Raw genomic sequence first — 15,544 nt, forward strand, 5'->3', positions numbered from 1 at the left:
GATGAATCACATTTATTGACTTGTGTATGTTGAACCAGCCTTGCATCCTGGGGATGTAGCCTACTTGATCGTGGTGGATAAGCTTTTTGATGTACTGCTGAATTTGGTTTGCCAGTATTTTGTTGAGAATTTTTGCATCGATGTTCATCAAGGATATTGGCTTGCAGTTTCCTTCCCTTCCCTTCCCTTCTTCCCTTCTCTTCTCTTCTTCCCTTCCCTTTTTTCTTTCTCTTTTTTCTTTTTCTTTCTTTCTTTTTTTTTCATGAGATAGAGTCTTGCTCTGTTGCCCAGCCTGGAGTGTAGTGGTGTGATCTCAGCTCACTACAACCTCTGATACCGAGGTTCAAGTGATTCCCCTATCTCAGCTTCCCAAGTCGCTGGTATTACAGGAGAGCACCACCGCACCCAGCTAATTTTTGTATTTTTAGTAGAGACAAAGTTTCACCATATTGGCCAGGCTGGTCTTGAACTCCTGAGCACATGTGATCCGTCCACCTTGGCCTCCCAAAGTACTGGGATTACAGGTGTGAGCCACCATGCCCAGCCTGAAGTTTCCTTTTTTTATTTTATCTCTGCTGAGTTTTGGTATCAAGATGATGCCAGCTTCATAGAATGAGTTAGGAAGGAGTATCCTTTTTGATTTTTTTCTGAATAGTTTCAGTCAGAATGGTACCATCTCTTCTTTGTACCTCTGGTAGAATTCATATGGTCCTGGGCTTTTTTTTTGGTTTGTAAGCTATTTATTACTACCTCAATTTCAAAATGTGTTATTGTTCTATTCAAGGATTCAATTTCTTTCTGGTTCTCATGTTTGGGGGCTTATCTGTCTTCAATCTTTGAGGTTGCTGACCTTTGGATGTGGGGGTTGTGTGTGTGTGTGTGTGTGTGTGTTGTTGTTGTTGCTCATTTTTAACAGTTTGGCCACTCTCCAGTAGGGCTGCTGCAGTTTGCTGGGGGTCTGCTCCAGATCCTAGTCATCTTGGTTTTTCCAGTACCTGGAGGTATCAGCAGTGAAGGCTGTGAAACAGCAAAGATGGCGGCCTGCCCCTTCCTCTGGAAGCTTCCTCTCAGGGGAATACTGACCTGTTGTTGGGCCGAATGCACCTGTAGGAGGTGGCTGGAGAACCCTACTGGAAGGTTTCACCCAGTTAGGAGGAACGGGATCAGGGACCTTCTTAAATAAGCAGTCTAGCTGCATTTTTGTGGAACAGTTGTGCTGTGTTGGGGATCCCTTCATCCCCCAATCGATTTGGGCTCTCCAATGCCTGCAGGCTGGACTGGCTGAGACACCCAAACAGCAAAGGTGGCAGCCAGCCTCCCACACCCAGGCATTTCATTCATCCCAGGGAGAAATTAGAACTCTGAAGGCTGTGGAACATGGTTGGGGGTGGCTGGAGGCCCCAGCTGGGAGGATCAGTCCAGTGAGAAAAAATGGATCTGGATCCTGTTTAAAGAAGCATTCTGGCCATGCCTCCACAAAACAGCCATGCTGTGCTGGGAAACCACCTCTGCCCTGGTCTGCTGGGACTCTCCAAAGCCTGCAGGCTGAACAGCGCAGTCGTCCAAACACCAAAGGTGGTGTCCCACCCCTCTCCCAGGGCACTCCATCCCAGGGAGAGATCAGAGCTCTTTCTGGAATACTGGCAGGTGAGGGTGGCTGGAGGCCCTGGCTGGGAGGTCCCGCCCCATGAAGAGGAACAGATGAGTCCTTAAAGAAGCAGTCTGACCACATTCTGGCAATGCAGTTGTGCTGCACTGGGGGAACCCTTCCTCAGACTGTTTGGACTCTCTAAAGCCTGCAGGCTGGAAGGGCTGAGTTGACCAAACAGCTAAGGTGGCAGCCCACCCCTTCCCCTGGGGCCTCCATCCCTTCTCAGGCAGGCTCTACCCCGTTGCCAGTGGCTGGCTGGAATTCCAAGCCAGTGTGTCTTATCTTGTGAGAAGCTGTGGAAGTGGGCCTGCAGACTGACGCTGCTCAGAACCCTGGATTCAGCCCTCTTCCTAGGGCTGGATTTTTAGTTTCAGGTCTTAAATATATTTAAGTCTTTAACCTAAGTTAATTTTTATATATGGTGTGAGATAAGGATCCAATTTCATTCTTCTGCATGTGGATATCTAGTGTTCTTGATGCCACTTATTGAAGAAATTATTTTTCTCCATTGTGTGTTCTTGGTACCTTTATTGAAAGTCAATTATTTGTAAAAGTGTGGGTTTACTTTTGGACACTATATCTGGTCTCACTGGTCAATGTGTCTGCTTTTGTGATAATATACTGTTTTGATTACTGTAGTTTTGTAGTATATTTTGATGTCAGGCAGTATGATGCCTTGAGCTTTGCTCTTTTTGCTTATGATTGTTTTAGCTACTGAGGTCTTTTGTGGTTCCATATAACTTTTAGAACTTTTTTTTTCTATTTCTGTGAAAAATGTTATTGTAATTTTAATAGGAATTTCATTGAATCTGCAGATTACATTGGGTAGTCTGGATACTTCAATATTTTTCCAATTTATGAATATGGGATTTCTTCAAATTTGTGTTTTTGTTCAATTTCTTTCACCTAAGTTTTTGTTGTTGTTGTGCAATTATTCAACACTCCCACTTTTAACAGTAGACACCCTGTCAGGCTGGAAGTTTGCTGTAACTCAGCTGACTGCATGATGAGGTCTAGTGTTTATTTTCAGCAATTACAGCCTTGTGGCTCTAGGAGATCAGATTCTCTCTCAGGGCACACTAGAAGCTCTTAAATCATTTATGCATTGCCTGAGCCAGAAATTCAAATCCCTGAGCTCATTCTTTTAAAAATTATGTTGTCCACCAACATTAGGGGTAACCAACTGACATAATTATATTCCTTAAGTTTTCCACAAGTTTTGAAAATGTCATACACAGAATCACTAAATTATATGCCTCTTACAAGTGGTTGATCAGGAGTACCCAATCCAGATATTTTGTGTATCACAGTAAGCAGTTCATCCCACAGACTATCAGTGTTCCCTGTACTGTTGGAAATAGACTCCTTAGCACTTGAAGTCCAATCAGATTAGAAAGCAAATTCTAGAAACCCCAAAACCAATTAAAGAAACTCATCCTAAAAGTTCTGTTCCTCTAGAATAACTCCTGGTGCCACAAATCTGTATTAGTCAGGGTTCTTTAGAGATGTAGATAAAGATTTATCATGGGAATTGGTTGACACATGATGGAAGGGCATAAGTCCCATGATATGTAATGTGCAGCTGGAGAAATGAAAGCCAGAGGTGTAGTGCTGTCCAAGTCCAACAGCCTGAGAACCTGGGGGACACTGGTTTAAGTCCTGGAGTCTGAAGGCTAGATAACTTACAGTTCTGATGTCCAAAATCAGAAGAAGGGTGTCTTAGCTCCAGAGAGGGCAAATTTGTCTTTCCTCTGCCTTTTTGTTCTGTATAGGCCCTGAACCATTTGGATGGTGCCTGTCCACATTGTGTGAGGATGGATCTTCCTTACTCAGTCTACTGATTCAAATGCCAATCTCTTGATCAACAATTCACAGACATACCCAGAAAGAATGCTTTACTAGCTCTCTGGGTATCTCATAATCTAGTGGAGGTGACATCTAAAATTAACCATCACAGTAGAAGAAGATAGATCACTTCTGGAGCTTGAATCTTTATAAAAACAGCGAGATGTATCCATCTTCTGTGTTCTCATCCTGGCCCCTAAGTGCAATGATTGATTAAGGAATAGGATGTGGCTCCTGGGTTTTTAGTTGTAACAAATAGCTTTTAGAGTACTTATGGATCTTTATATATAGAACTGAAGACCTGCCAGTATATAGCTTATTCCAAAATAGAATATAGAATCGTCATCAAAATAGGATATACCTTTCCTGAAAGTAATTATATGATGTTTGCATGTCCCTGTGTTCCAGAACCAGACATTGCTTGCATTTGGAATGAATGGCCCATAGATAGTCAAAAGGACAAAAGAAAGGATGGGTGCAGCTATACATTAATAGGCTCACAGATAAAAATAAACAAAACACACTCAATAAAATAAATTATTTATAACTTAAAATTTCTTTTACATAAAAAATAGCAAACTGTAATACTTTTACTACCCTCTAGGCATGTGGTTACTGAGCACTTGAAATATGGCTAGTCCAAACTGGGATGTGCTGTAACTGTAAAATGTATTTTGAAGATTTAGTATGACAAAATGCAAAAACTCAATTTTTCTAACAATACTGGTAATATTTAGATAGATTATATAAATTCGTTTTACTTGCTTTTTACCTTTTTTTTAATTTTTTTTTTTTTACAGGCAGGGTCTTACTCTGTTCCAGGCTGAAGTGCAGTGGTGCAATCATAGCTCACTGCAGCCTTGAACTCCTGGACTCAAGCGGTCCTTCTACCTCAGCCTCCTGAGTAGCTGGGACTACAGGCACATGTCACCACACCTGGCTAATTAAAAAATATTTTTAAGAGATGGGGGCTTTCCTATACCATGGTGTGGTAACTTCCTATACCATGGTGGAATGAAATTAGAAATCAATACCAAAAGGAACTCTCAAAACTGCACAAGCGTGGCCAGGCATGGTGGCTCACACCTGTAATCCAAGCACTTTGGGAGGCCGAGGTAGGCAGATCACCTGAGGTCAGGAGTTCAAGACCAGCCTGGCCAACATGGTGAAACCCCATCTCTACTAAAAATATAAAATATTCGCTGGGTGTGATGGTGTGCACCTGTAATCTCAGCTACTTGGAGGCTGAGACAGGAGAATCGCCTGAACCCAGGAGGCAGAGGTTGTAGTGAGCCGAGATTACACCATAGCATTCTGGCCTGGGCGACAGAGCAAGACTCCGTCTCAAAAACAAACAAAAACTGCACAAGTACATAAAAACAAAACAGCTTGCTCCTGAATGACTCCTGGGTAAACAATGAAATTAAGGCAGAAATAAGAAAATTATTTGAAATAAATGAAAATAGAGACATAACATACCAAAACCTTTGGGATACAGCAAAAGTAATGTTAAGAGGAAAGTTTATAGAATAAATGCCTACACAAAAAGACAGATCTCAAATTAACAACCTAACATCGCACCTCAAGGACCTTGAAAAACAAGAACAAACTGAATTCAAATCTAGAAGAAGATAAGAAATTACAAAGATCAAAGCAGAACTAAATGAGACCAAAAAATGATAAGAGGATCAACACACAAAAAGTTGGTTCATTGAAAGAGTAAACCAAATTGACAGCTAGATTAACCAATAATGAGTAAATAAATCAAATTGGTAATAAAACATCTTCCAAAACAACAAAAAGCCCAGGATCAGACAGATTCACAGAGAAATTCTACCAGACATACAAAGAACTAGTATCAATCTTATTGAAACTATTCCAAAAAAACTGAAGAGGAAGGATGCCTCCCAAACTCATTCTATAAATACAGTTTCACCCTGATACCAACAATCAGTGAAGGATACAAGAAAAAAAGAGAACTGCAGGCCAGTCTTCCTGATGAACATAGATGTGAAAATCCTCAGCAAAATACTAGCAAACCAAATCCAACAGCACATCCAAAAAAAAAAAAAAAATCATGATCAAGTGGGCTTTATTCTAGGTATGTAAGGATGGTTCAACATACAGAAATCAATAAATGTGATTCACCACATAAACAACAGAACAAAAACTACATGATCATCTCAATAGATGCAGAGACAAACACTAGATAAAATCTAATATCCCTTCATGATGAACACCCTCAACAAACTAGGCTTTGAAGGAACATACCTCCAATAATAAAAGCCATATATTACAAACCTACAGCCAACATCATACTGCATGTGTTAAAGTTGAAAGCATTTCCCTAAGAACTGGAAAAAAAAGACGAGAATGTGCACTCTCACCACGTCTATTCAATACAGTATTGGCAGTCCTAGCCAGAGAAATCAGACAAGAGAAAGAGGTAAAAGACATCCAAATTGGAAAAGAGAAAGTCAAATAATCTGTTTTGCTGATGACACGATTGTATACCTAGAAAACCCTAAAGACTCCTCCAGAAGACTCGTAGACTTGATAAGTGAGTTCAGTAAAGTTTCAGGATACAAAATCAATATACAAAACCCAGTGGAATCTCTATACACCAATAACGTTCAAGTTGAGAACAAAATTAAGAACTTGATCCCATTTACAATAGCTACACACATATGCACACACACAGCACCTAGGAATACATTTAACCAAGGAGGTAAAAAAGAACTACAAAACACAGAAGAAACTGCAGATGACACAAGCAAATGGAAATACATCCCATGCTTATGAACCGAATAACCAATATGATTGTTTTAAATGACCATATTGCCCAAAGCAATCTACAGATTTGATGTAATTCCTATTAATTACCATCATTTTTTCACAGAACTGGGAAAAACATTCCTAAAATTCATATTGAACCCCCATCTCCAAAAAAAAAAAAAAAAAAAGCCTAAATAGCCAAAGCACTCCTAAGCAAAAAGAACAAATACAGAGGCATCACATTGCTTGACTTCAAGGCTGTAGTAACTAAAACAGCATGGCAGTGGTACAAAAATACACATAGATCAATGGAACAGAATAGAGAACTCAGAAATAAAGCCACATACTTAACAACTAACTGATCTCTGACAAAGTCAACAAAAATATACACTGGGGAAAGGACACCCTACTCAATAAGTGGTGCTGGGAAAACTGATTTGCCATATACAGAAGAAATAAACTAGACCCTTACCTCTCATCATATACAAAAATTAATGCAAGATGGATTAAAGACCTAAATGTAAGAAAGACTTAAAAGTATTAAAATGCTAGAATAAAACCTAGGAAAAACTCTTCGGGATGTTGGCCTCAGCAAAAAATTCACAATGAAGACCCTAAAAGCAAATGCAACAAAACCAAAAATAGATAAATGGAACTGAATTAAAATTAAAGGCTTCTGCACAGCAAAATAATCAACTAAATAAACAGATAACCTACATAATGGGGGAAAATATATGCAAGTTATTTCTCTGAGATAGGACTAATATTCATCAGGTACAAGGAACTAAAACAATAAGAAAAACCCCAAACAATCCCGTTACAAACTGGGCAAAGGACATGAACAGACTTTGTCAAAAGAAATAAAACTGACCAACAAACACGTGAAAAAATGGTCAACGTCACTAATCATTACAGAAGTACAAAAACCACACTGAGATACCATCTTATACCAGTCACAATGGTTATTATTAAAAAGTTGTAAAACAACAGATGATGGTGTCAATGTGTAGAAAAGGGAACATGAATACTCTCTTGTGGGTATGTAAATTAATTCAGCCTCTGTGGAAAGCAGTATAGAGATTTCTCAAAGAACTAAAAATAGAACTACCATTCAACCCAGCAATCTCATTACTGGGAATCTACCCAAAGGAACAGAAATCATTATATAAAAAAGATATCTGTACATGTATGTTTATTGCAGCAATATTTACAATAGCAAATTCATGGAACCAACCTAAGTATCTACCAACAATTGACTGGATAAAGAAAACGTGAGATATATATATAGAGAGATATATATAAATGGAGTATTATGCAACTATAAAAAAGAATGAAATTATGTCATTTGCAGTAACATGGATGGAGCTGGAGGCCATTATCCTATGTGAACTAAATCAGATGTAAAAAATAAAATATTGCATATATTCTCACTTAAAAGTAGGAGCTAAACAATGGGTACACACAGACATAAAGATGGAGATAACAGACACTGAGGACTCCAATAGGGGAAAGAGTGTGAGCGGCAGTAAGCGTTGAAAAATTACCTGTTGGGTACAGTGTTTAATATTTGGATGATGGGTACACTAGAAGCCCAATTCCCACCATTATTCAATACATCCATGTTACAACAAGCACATGTACCCCCTGGATCTAAAATAAAAATTTTAAAAACCTCACATTATCAATAAAAATGTGGCGGAGTATGTTCAATTTTCTTTTCTATTTCTAGCATACAAGTGAGACCTTCTCTGCTATAAAGGAAACTGTCCATAAATCACTTAAAATGAGACTGGTTAATGATTTTTAGTAAAATACACCATGATACTTTTTTTTCTTATTGGTTAAAGGCAATTTATTTTGAAATGTCGCTTTGGTTGTTTGCTTTCTGGAAACATATTGGAACACTTGTTTTTCATAAGCTGTCCTGACAGTGGCACAATCCCATCCATCTTTAGGCCTTTTAATAAGGTCATTATGAAATCTGAGTTTCTATTAATACTCTGGTGCATTCATTTCATCTGCAAAAGCAACTGGCACAACCACTCCTTGCCGGTGCAGCTCTCGGAGAACATCTAATATTGAGTCTAGTTCTGTGCGGAACTTCTCCAGCTCACGATTCTTTAACTGTGCCAGTCTTTTCCATTTTTCAACTTCTTTGTTTTGCTCAGTTTCTACTACTTGGTGTGTTTGCTGTATTATCTGCAAATACAAAAATTCCACATTGCTGTTATAGTTCATAGTGGTGGGTGAGGAACATTTAACAATCTTAAAGTAGGCAAACCTGGGGTTTCTTTGGGGAACTCAGGTAAATCATAATGCTCTGCGTGGATGCAACATTTTCTGTCTTCAAGGAGTATATACATCCCAACTGTGTTAGGGACTAAATGTCTGTGTCCCCCTCAAATTCATATGTTGAATTTCCTAACCCTTAATGTGACTGTATGTGGAGTAAGGAAATAATGAATGTTAAATGAGATCATAAGGGTGGGGACTTGATTTGATAAGAATTAGTGTTTTCACCACTAGAGACACCGAAGAGATCATCACCAGAAGAGACACCAAAGTGATCTCTCGCCCCTCTTCCTCTCCTCTGCGCACATGGTAGTGAGGAAAGAACATGTTAGAATGAGAAAAAAGGTGGCTATCTGCAAGTTGGAAAGAGAGCCCTCACCAGAAACCTAACTGACCAAAACCTCAATCTGGGACTTCTGGCCTACAGAACTGTGAGAAGATAAATTTCTCCTGTTTAGCCACCCAATTTATGATATTTTGTTATGTCAGCCCAAGCAGACTAATACACTGTTCAAACCAAGTTAAATTTCAGCACCAAGGCAAGTGCCTAAAAACACATCATGCCCTTACATCTGCTATTTTTAACTTCTATTAATTTATCTGTTTATAATTAAGTATAGTAATATTACTAGTGCTAGCTATATAATATTTTAAATAATCATATTAAAACAATTTATTTCTTATAAACATTTGCTGAAATGACTTGAATATGGAACACCATGCCTTGTTCCCAAGGTAAGATGTGTAAGTTTTTAGGAATCCATCAATAATTAAGAACATGATACAAGTTTTTGCTTTTTTTTTCCAGATATAAGGATACCAATCTTCAAGCACTTGAGATATAAAGTCTCATTTTCTTGTAAAAGTTATACATTTGTTAAATTTTTAACAAGATCAAAATACACTGGAAACACTTTAAGTGGTAATTTTTGCTAGGGATGACAAAACTATAGCAAATTAAAGGCACTTAAAAGTAAAGACCTATATAAATATGTAAATGTGATTTACTTTACCTGTTGAAGTTCCTGTTCTCTTTGTGCATGTCTCATTTCCATCTGCTTAATTTTCTTTTCTAAGCCCACGAAATGTTTCATCTCTGGTGTATGGTTTTCTTTGGCTTCTCTCAATTCTTCTAAGAGTTTTGTAATCTAAAATTGACATATGAAGCAAATGAAAAACTATAATCACAAGAATTTAACAGGTAATCTTGAAAATCAGAATATTTGTATAAAATTTCTCTATATAAGTAAGAGGCACCTTGGATTGTTAGAGTAATTAATAGCTTTCATTCTCTATATCCAGAAAGTAAAGGTTCATCCTAACTCTGAGTTGACCTCACATTCTAAGAGGTTCCGGATGAATGGACCATCTTCTACCTCCCAAGTATGGCAGTCTGGTAAAGGAGCTGAAAATGAAGTTGGCACTTTCTTTAATGCATTAAGTTTCACTACAAGGTATTTGTTAGTAAGACGGTTACTTTCAGAATTTAAAAAAGTACATTTAAAGCACTCAACATAGTACAGTGCCCCATGCACAGAAAGAGTTCAATGAATATGTATTTTTCTTCTGTTAACTCCCTATAATTCTATTTGTAATTCTCTATGGCCCTTATCACTTTATAATTTGTAGTAGTTCATTCCACAAATAAATGTACACATATAAAGTAGAGATAATGAAGTACTGAGCCCTTTCTGTGTTGGCTGCTGTCTTAGGACCTGGGGATCCAGAGATTAAAGACACAGACCCCATCCTCATAGAGTGTAGTGCAGTGACTTCATATTGAGCTTAGGAAAACAATTAATTGTATCTTCTTTATTCCATATAATCATGAAAAGAAATTCCAACAAGAATCAGATTTTGCTAATTGTTTACATCAAAAGGCAACAAAAACCAAATGAAAATGGATAGAATTAACAATAACTCTTGTTTTCTATGAAAACACCTATTAATAACAGTAATACTAATACTAAAAAATCCCAGTATCTTACCTACATTAGTTGAAAAACATGCAAAGATACAAGCAAATTAAATCAGAGGCAATCTATTTTAAATGTGGAGCATCCCTGATGATATCATCATTGAACAAAGAACTATGCAGACTATAATTGGGATGGTTTGCAGAGAGCTCAGGGAGAGGCCTTACAGAACATGCTGTGGTGATGAGTGTTGGTTGGGCATAAAAACTGTATGTGTTAAAATAATGATTATTAAAATTATTTTTTAAAAAACTAATGACTAAACTAAGAAAGCTGATAAAGGCATAGTCATACACAGAATGGTCAATTATTATTTCAATTCCTGTAACCTTTTTAATGGTTGAAAAATGATTTTGAGTAATATTTCCAGCTGTTACTATCTTGTGATACACCTGTTCCTGGTACACCAGTTAGGAAGCTCTGGTTTTCTGAACGAAGCAGTCAAGTGAATGAGAATTCTAATATGGTGTGCTATGATAAAGGGATGGCCAATGAGTAGTGAGATAAGTGAGAACACCTAACTTGAAGAGAAGACGGGCCACAGAGAATTCCTAAGGTGGCTGTGTTTGAATTGAGTCTTAAAGGGTAAGTAGTAGTCAGTCATTACATTATGATGTGCTAGGCATTAGGCTGAGCACTTTACAGATGTTGTCTCATTTTTTATTAAGCCTTATATATGTTTACTGTCTGACTCCTCACATAAAATGTAAGCTTCATAAGAGCAAAGATTTTTGTCTTTGTTCTCCTCACTATTCCTAGCACCCAGAGCTGCCCATGGCAGAGAGGTAGGTGTTTAACAATTATTCATGAATTAATTAGTCCATTCACCTTTCGATGATTAAACATTCATTGGTAAATCACATAAACTTAGAAATCTGGTTTTAGACAAATAGAGAAAATTTCCTTTTAATTGCACCTACCTAAAAGAACCTTTAAGAATATAATCAAAACTGAATATGTACATATATTTAAAAAATCCTTGCATTTTAATGAATTATCCTCTAGACATAACTGAATACTTAATAAGCAAACATGTATTTAAAAAATACTTCCTACTATGTACATATTATTAAAAAAAAATGGAAACAACCTGCATGCCAACAATAGGGGATTTGTGAAATAAATTAGTAATGATTAATAAGAGCCCGAGACCTAGAGTCAGAGGCAATAGGTTCTAACGGTGGCACTTCTATATAGTGGTCGGTAAGCCTGGACAAGTTATTTCACTTTCCTTAGCATCAATATCTTCATCTAAAATGGGAATAATAGTAGTAACTACTCTTTTGGTTGTGATGAGAATCAAATAAAATAAGGTATATAAAACACTTTGCACAGTTCCTAGTACACATTAAACTTTTTTTTTGAAGTTATACTTTGTTCTGGGGTACATGTGCAGAATGTGCAGGTTTGTTACATAGGTATACACGTGCCATGATGGTTTGCTGCACCCATCAACCCGTCATCTACATTAGGTATTTCTCCTAATGCTATCCCTCCCCTAACCCCCAACCCCCCGACAGGCCCCGGTGTGTGATGTTCCCCTCCTATGTCACTGTGTTCTCATTGTTCAACTTCCACTTATGAGTGAGAACATGCAGTGTTTGGTTTTCTGTTCTTGCCTTAGTTTGCTGAGAATGATGGTTTCCAGCTTCATCCATGTCCCTGCAAAGGACATGACCTCATTCTTTTTTATGACTACATAGTATTCCATGGTGTATATGTGCCACATTGTCTTTATCCAGTCTATCATTGATGGGCATTTGGGTTGGTTCCAAGTCTTTGCTATTGTGAACAGTGCCACAATAAACATACGTGTGCATGTGTCTTAATAGTAGAATGATTTATAATCCTTTGGGTATATACCCAGTAATGGGATGGCTGGGTCAAATGGTATTTCTAGTTCTAGATCCTTGAGGAGTCGCCACACTGTCTCCCACAATGGTTGAACTAATTTACACTCCCACCAACAGTGTAAAAGCTTTCCTATTTCTCCGCATCCTCTCCAGCATCTGTTGTTTCCTGACTTTTTAATGATCGCCATTCTAACTGGCATGAGGTGGTATCTCATTGTGGTTTTGATTTGCATTTCTCTAATGACCGGCCATGAGCTTTTTTTTCATATGTTTGTTGACTGCATAAATGTCTTCTTTTGAAAAGTGTCTGTTCATATCCTTTGCCCACTTTTTGATGGGGTTTTTTTTTTCTTGTAAATTTGTTTAAGTTCTTTATAGATTCTGGATATTAGCCCTTTGTCAGATGGATAGATTGCAAAAATTTTCTGCCATTCTGTAGGGTGCCTGTTCACTCCGGTTAGTTTCTTTTGCTGTGCAGAAGCTGTTTAGTTTAATTAAATCCCATTTGTCAATTTTGGCTTTTGTTGCCACTGCTTTTGGTGTTTTAGTCATGAAGACTTTGCCCATATTGATTTTGCACTGAGATGATGGGGTTTTCTAAATATACAATTGTGTCATCTGCAAACAGACACACTTTGACTTCCTCTCTTCCTATGTGAATACCCTTTATTTCTTTTTCTTGCCTGATTGTTCTGGCCAGAACTTCCAATACTAAGTTGAATTGAATAGGAGTGGTGAGAGAGGGCATCCTTGTCCTGTGCTGGTCTTCAAAGGGAATGCTTCCAGTTTTTGCCCATTCAGCATGATATTGGCTGTGGGTTTGTCATAAATAGCTATTATTTTGTGATACGTTCCATCAATACCTAGTTTGTTGAGAGTTTTTAGCATGAACGGCTGTTGAATTTTGTCGAAGGCCTCTTCTGCATCTATAGAGATAATCATGTGGTTTTTGTCCTTGGTTTTGTTTATGTGATGGATTATGTTTATTGATTTGCATATGGTGAACCAGACTTGCATCTCAGGGATGAAGCTGACTTGATCATGGTGGATAAGCTTTTTGATGTGCTGCTGGATTTGGATTGCCAGTATTTTATTGAGGATTTTTGCATTGATGTTCATCAGGGATATTGGCCTGAAATTTTCTTTTTTTGTTGTGTTTCTGCCAGGTTTTGGTATCAGGATGATGCTGGCCTCATAAAATGAGTTAGGGAGGAGTCCCTCTTTTTCTATCGTGTGGAATAGTTTCAGAAGGATTGGTACCAGCTCCTCTCTGTACCTCTGGTAGAATTCGGCTGTGCACCCATCCAGTCCTGGACTTTTTTTGGTTGGTAGGCTATTAATTACTCCCTCAGTTTCAGAACTTGTATTGGTCTATTCAGGGATTCGACTTCTTCCTCGTTTAGACTTGGGAGGGTGTTATGTGTCCAGGAATTTTTCCATTTCTTCTAGATTTTCTAGTTTATTTGCATAGAGGTGTTTATAGTATTCTCTCATGGTAGTGTGTATTTCTGTGGGATCGGTGGTGATATCCCCTTTATCATTTTTTATTGCGTCTATTTGATTCTTCTCTCTTCTATTCTTTATTAATTTGGCTAGTGGTCTATTTTGTTGATCTTTTCAAAAAACCAGCTCCTGAATTCACTGATTTTTTTTGAAAGATTTCTTGTGTCTCTATCTCCTTTAGTTCTGCTCTGATCTTAGTTATTTCTTGTCTTCTGCTAGCTTTTGAATTTGTTTGCTCTTGCTTCTCTAGTTCTATTAATTGTGATGTTTGGGTGTTGATTTTAGATCTTTCCTGCTTTCTCTTGTGGGCATTTAGTGCTATAAATTTCCCTCTACACACTGCTTTAAATGTGTCCCAGAGATTCTGGTACGTCATGTCTTTGTTCTCATTGGTTTCAAAGAGCTTATTTATTTCTGCCTTCATTTCATTATTTATCCAGTAGTCCTTCAGGAGCAGTTGTTCAGTTTCCATGTAGTTGTGCGGTTTTGAGTGAGTTTTTTAATCCTGAGTTCCAATTTGACTGCACTGTGGTCTGAGAGACTGTTTGTTATGATTTCCATTCTTTTGCATTTGCTGAGGAGTGTTTTACTTCCAATTATGTGGTCAATTTTAAAATAAGTGTGGTGCTGAGAAGAATTCTGTTGATTTGGGATGGAGAGTTCTGTAGATGTTTATTAGGTCTGCTTGGTGCAGAGCTGAGTTCAAGTCCTGAATATCCTTGTTAACTTTCTGTCTCGTTGATCTGTCTAATGTTGACAGTGGGGTGTTAAAGTCTCCCATTATTATTGTGTGGGAGTCTAGGTCTCTTTGTAGGTCTCTAAGGACTTGCTTTATGAATCTGGGTGCTCCTGCATTGGGTGCATATATATTTAGGATAGTTAGCTCTTCTTGTTGAATTGATCCCTTTACCATTATGGCCTTCTTTGTCTCTTTTGATCTTTGTTGGTTTAAAGTCTTTTTTATCAGAGACTAGGATTGCAACCCCTGCTTTTTTTTTGTTTTCCATTTGCTTGGTAGATCTTCCTCCATCCCTTTATCTTGAGCCTATGTGTGTCTCCACATGAGATGGGTCTCCTGAATACAGCACACTGATGGGTTTTGACTCTTTATCCAGTTTGCCAGTCTGTGTCTTTTAATTGGAGCATTTAGCCTATTTACATTTAAGGTTAATATTGTTATGTGTGAATTTGATCCTGTCATTGTGATGTTAGCTGGTTATTTTGCTCATCAGTTGGTGCAGTTTCTTCCTAGCACTGATGGTCTTTACAATTTGGCATGTTTTAGCAGTGGCTGGTACCAGTCATTCCTTTCCACGTTTAGTGCTTCCTTCAGGAGCTCTTGTAAGGCACGCCTGGTGGTGACAAAATCTCTCAGCACTTGCTTGTCTGTAAAGGATTTTATTTCTCCTTCACTTACGAAGCTTAGTTTGGCTGGATATGAAATTCTGGGTTGAAAATTCTTTTCTTTAAGAATGTTGAATATTGGCCCTCACTCTCTTCTGGCTTGTAGAGTTTCTGCTGAGAGATCTGCTGTTAGTCTGATGGGCTTCCCTTTGTGGGTAAGCTGACCTTTCATTCTGGCTGCCTTTAACATTTTTTTCCTTCATTTCAACTTTGGAGAATCAGACAATTATGTGTCTTGGAGTTGC

General features: G+C 37.9%; 2 protein-coding genes across 8 annotated transcripts in view; one reads left to right on the forward strand and one right to left on the reverse strand.

Moving 5' to 3' along the window:
- The window catches only part of MRAP2 (melanocortin 2 receptor accessory protein 2), a 113,302-nt gene that overhangs the window by 83,815 nt on the left and 13,943 nt on the right, over positions 1-15,544 (forward strand). The window lies entirely within an intron of this gene.
- The window catches only part of CEP162 (centrosomal protein 162), a 102,778-nt gene continuing 95,330 nt past the window's right edge, over positions 8,097-15,544 (reverse strand). For all 7 annotated transcript variants that reach the window (XM_019030232.4, XM_055391982.2, XM_055391985.2 and 4 more), the window contains 2 exons: positions 9,577-9,711; positions 8,097-8,470 (listed from right to left, as the gene is read on the reverse strand). In XM_019030232.4, the coding sequence (XP_018885777.3) occupies positions 8,264-8,470; positions 9,577-9,711 (342 nt within the window). In that variant the 3' untranslated portion in view covers positions 8,097-8,263. The remainder of the gene's footprint in view (positions 8,471-9,576; positions 9,712-15,544) is intronic.

Source organism: Gorilla gorilla, chromosome 5, assembly GCF_029281585.2.
Source record: "Gorilla gorilla gorilla isolate KB3781 chromosome 5, NHGRI_mGorGor1-v2.1_pri, whole genome shotgun sequence".
Lineage (NCBI taxonomy): Eukaryota > Metazoa > Chordata > Mammalia > Primates > Hominidae > Gorilla > Gorilla gorilla.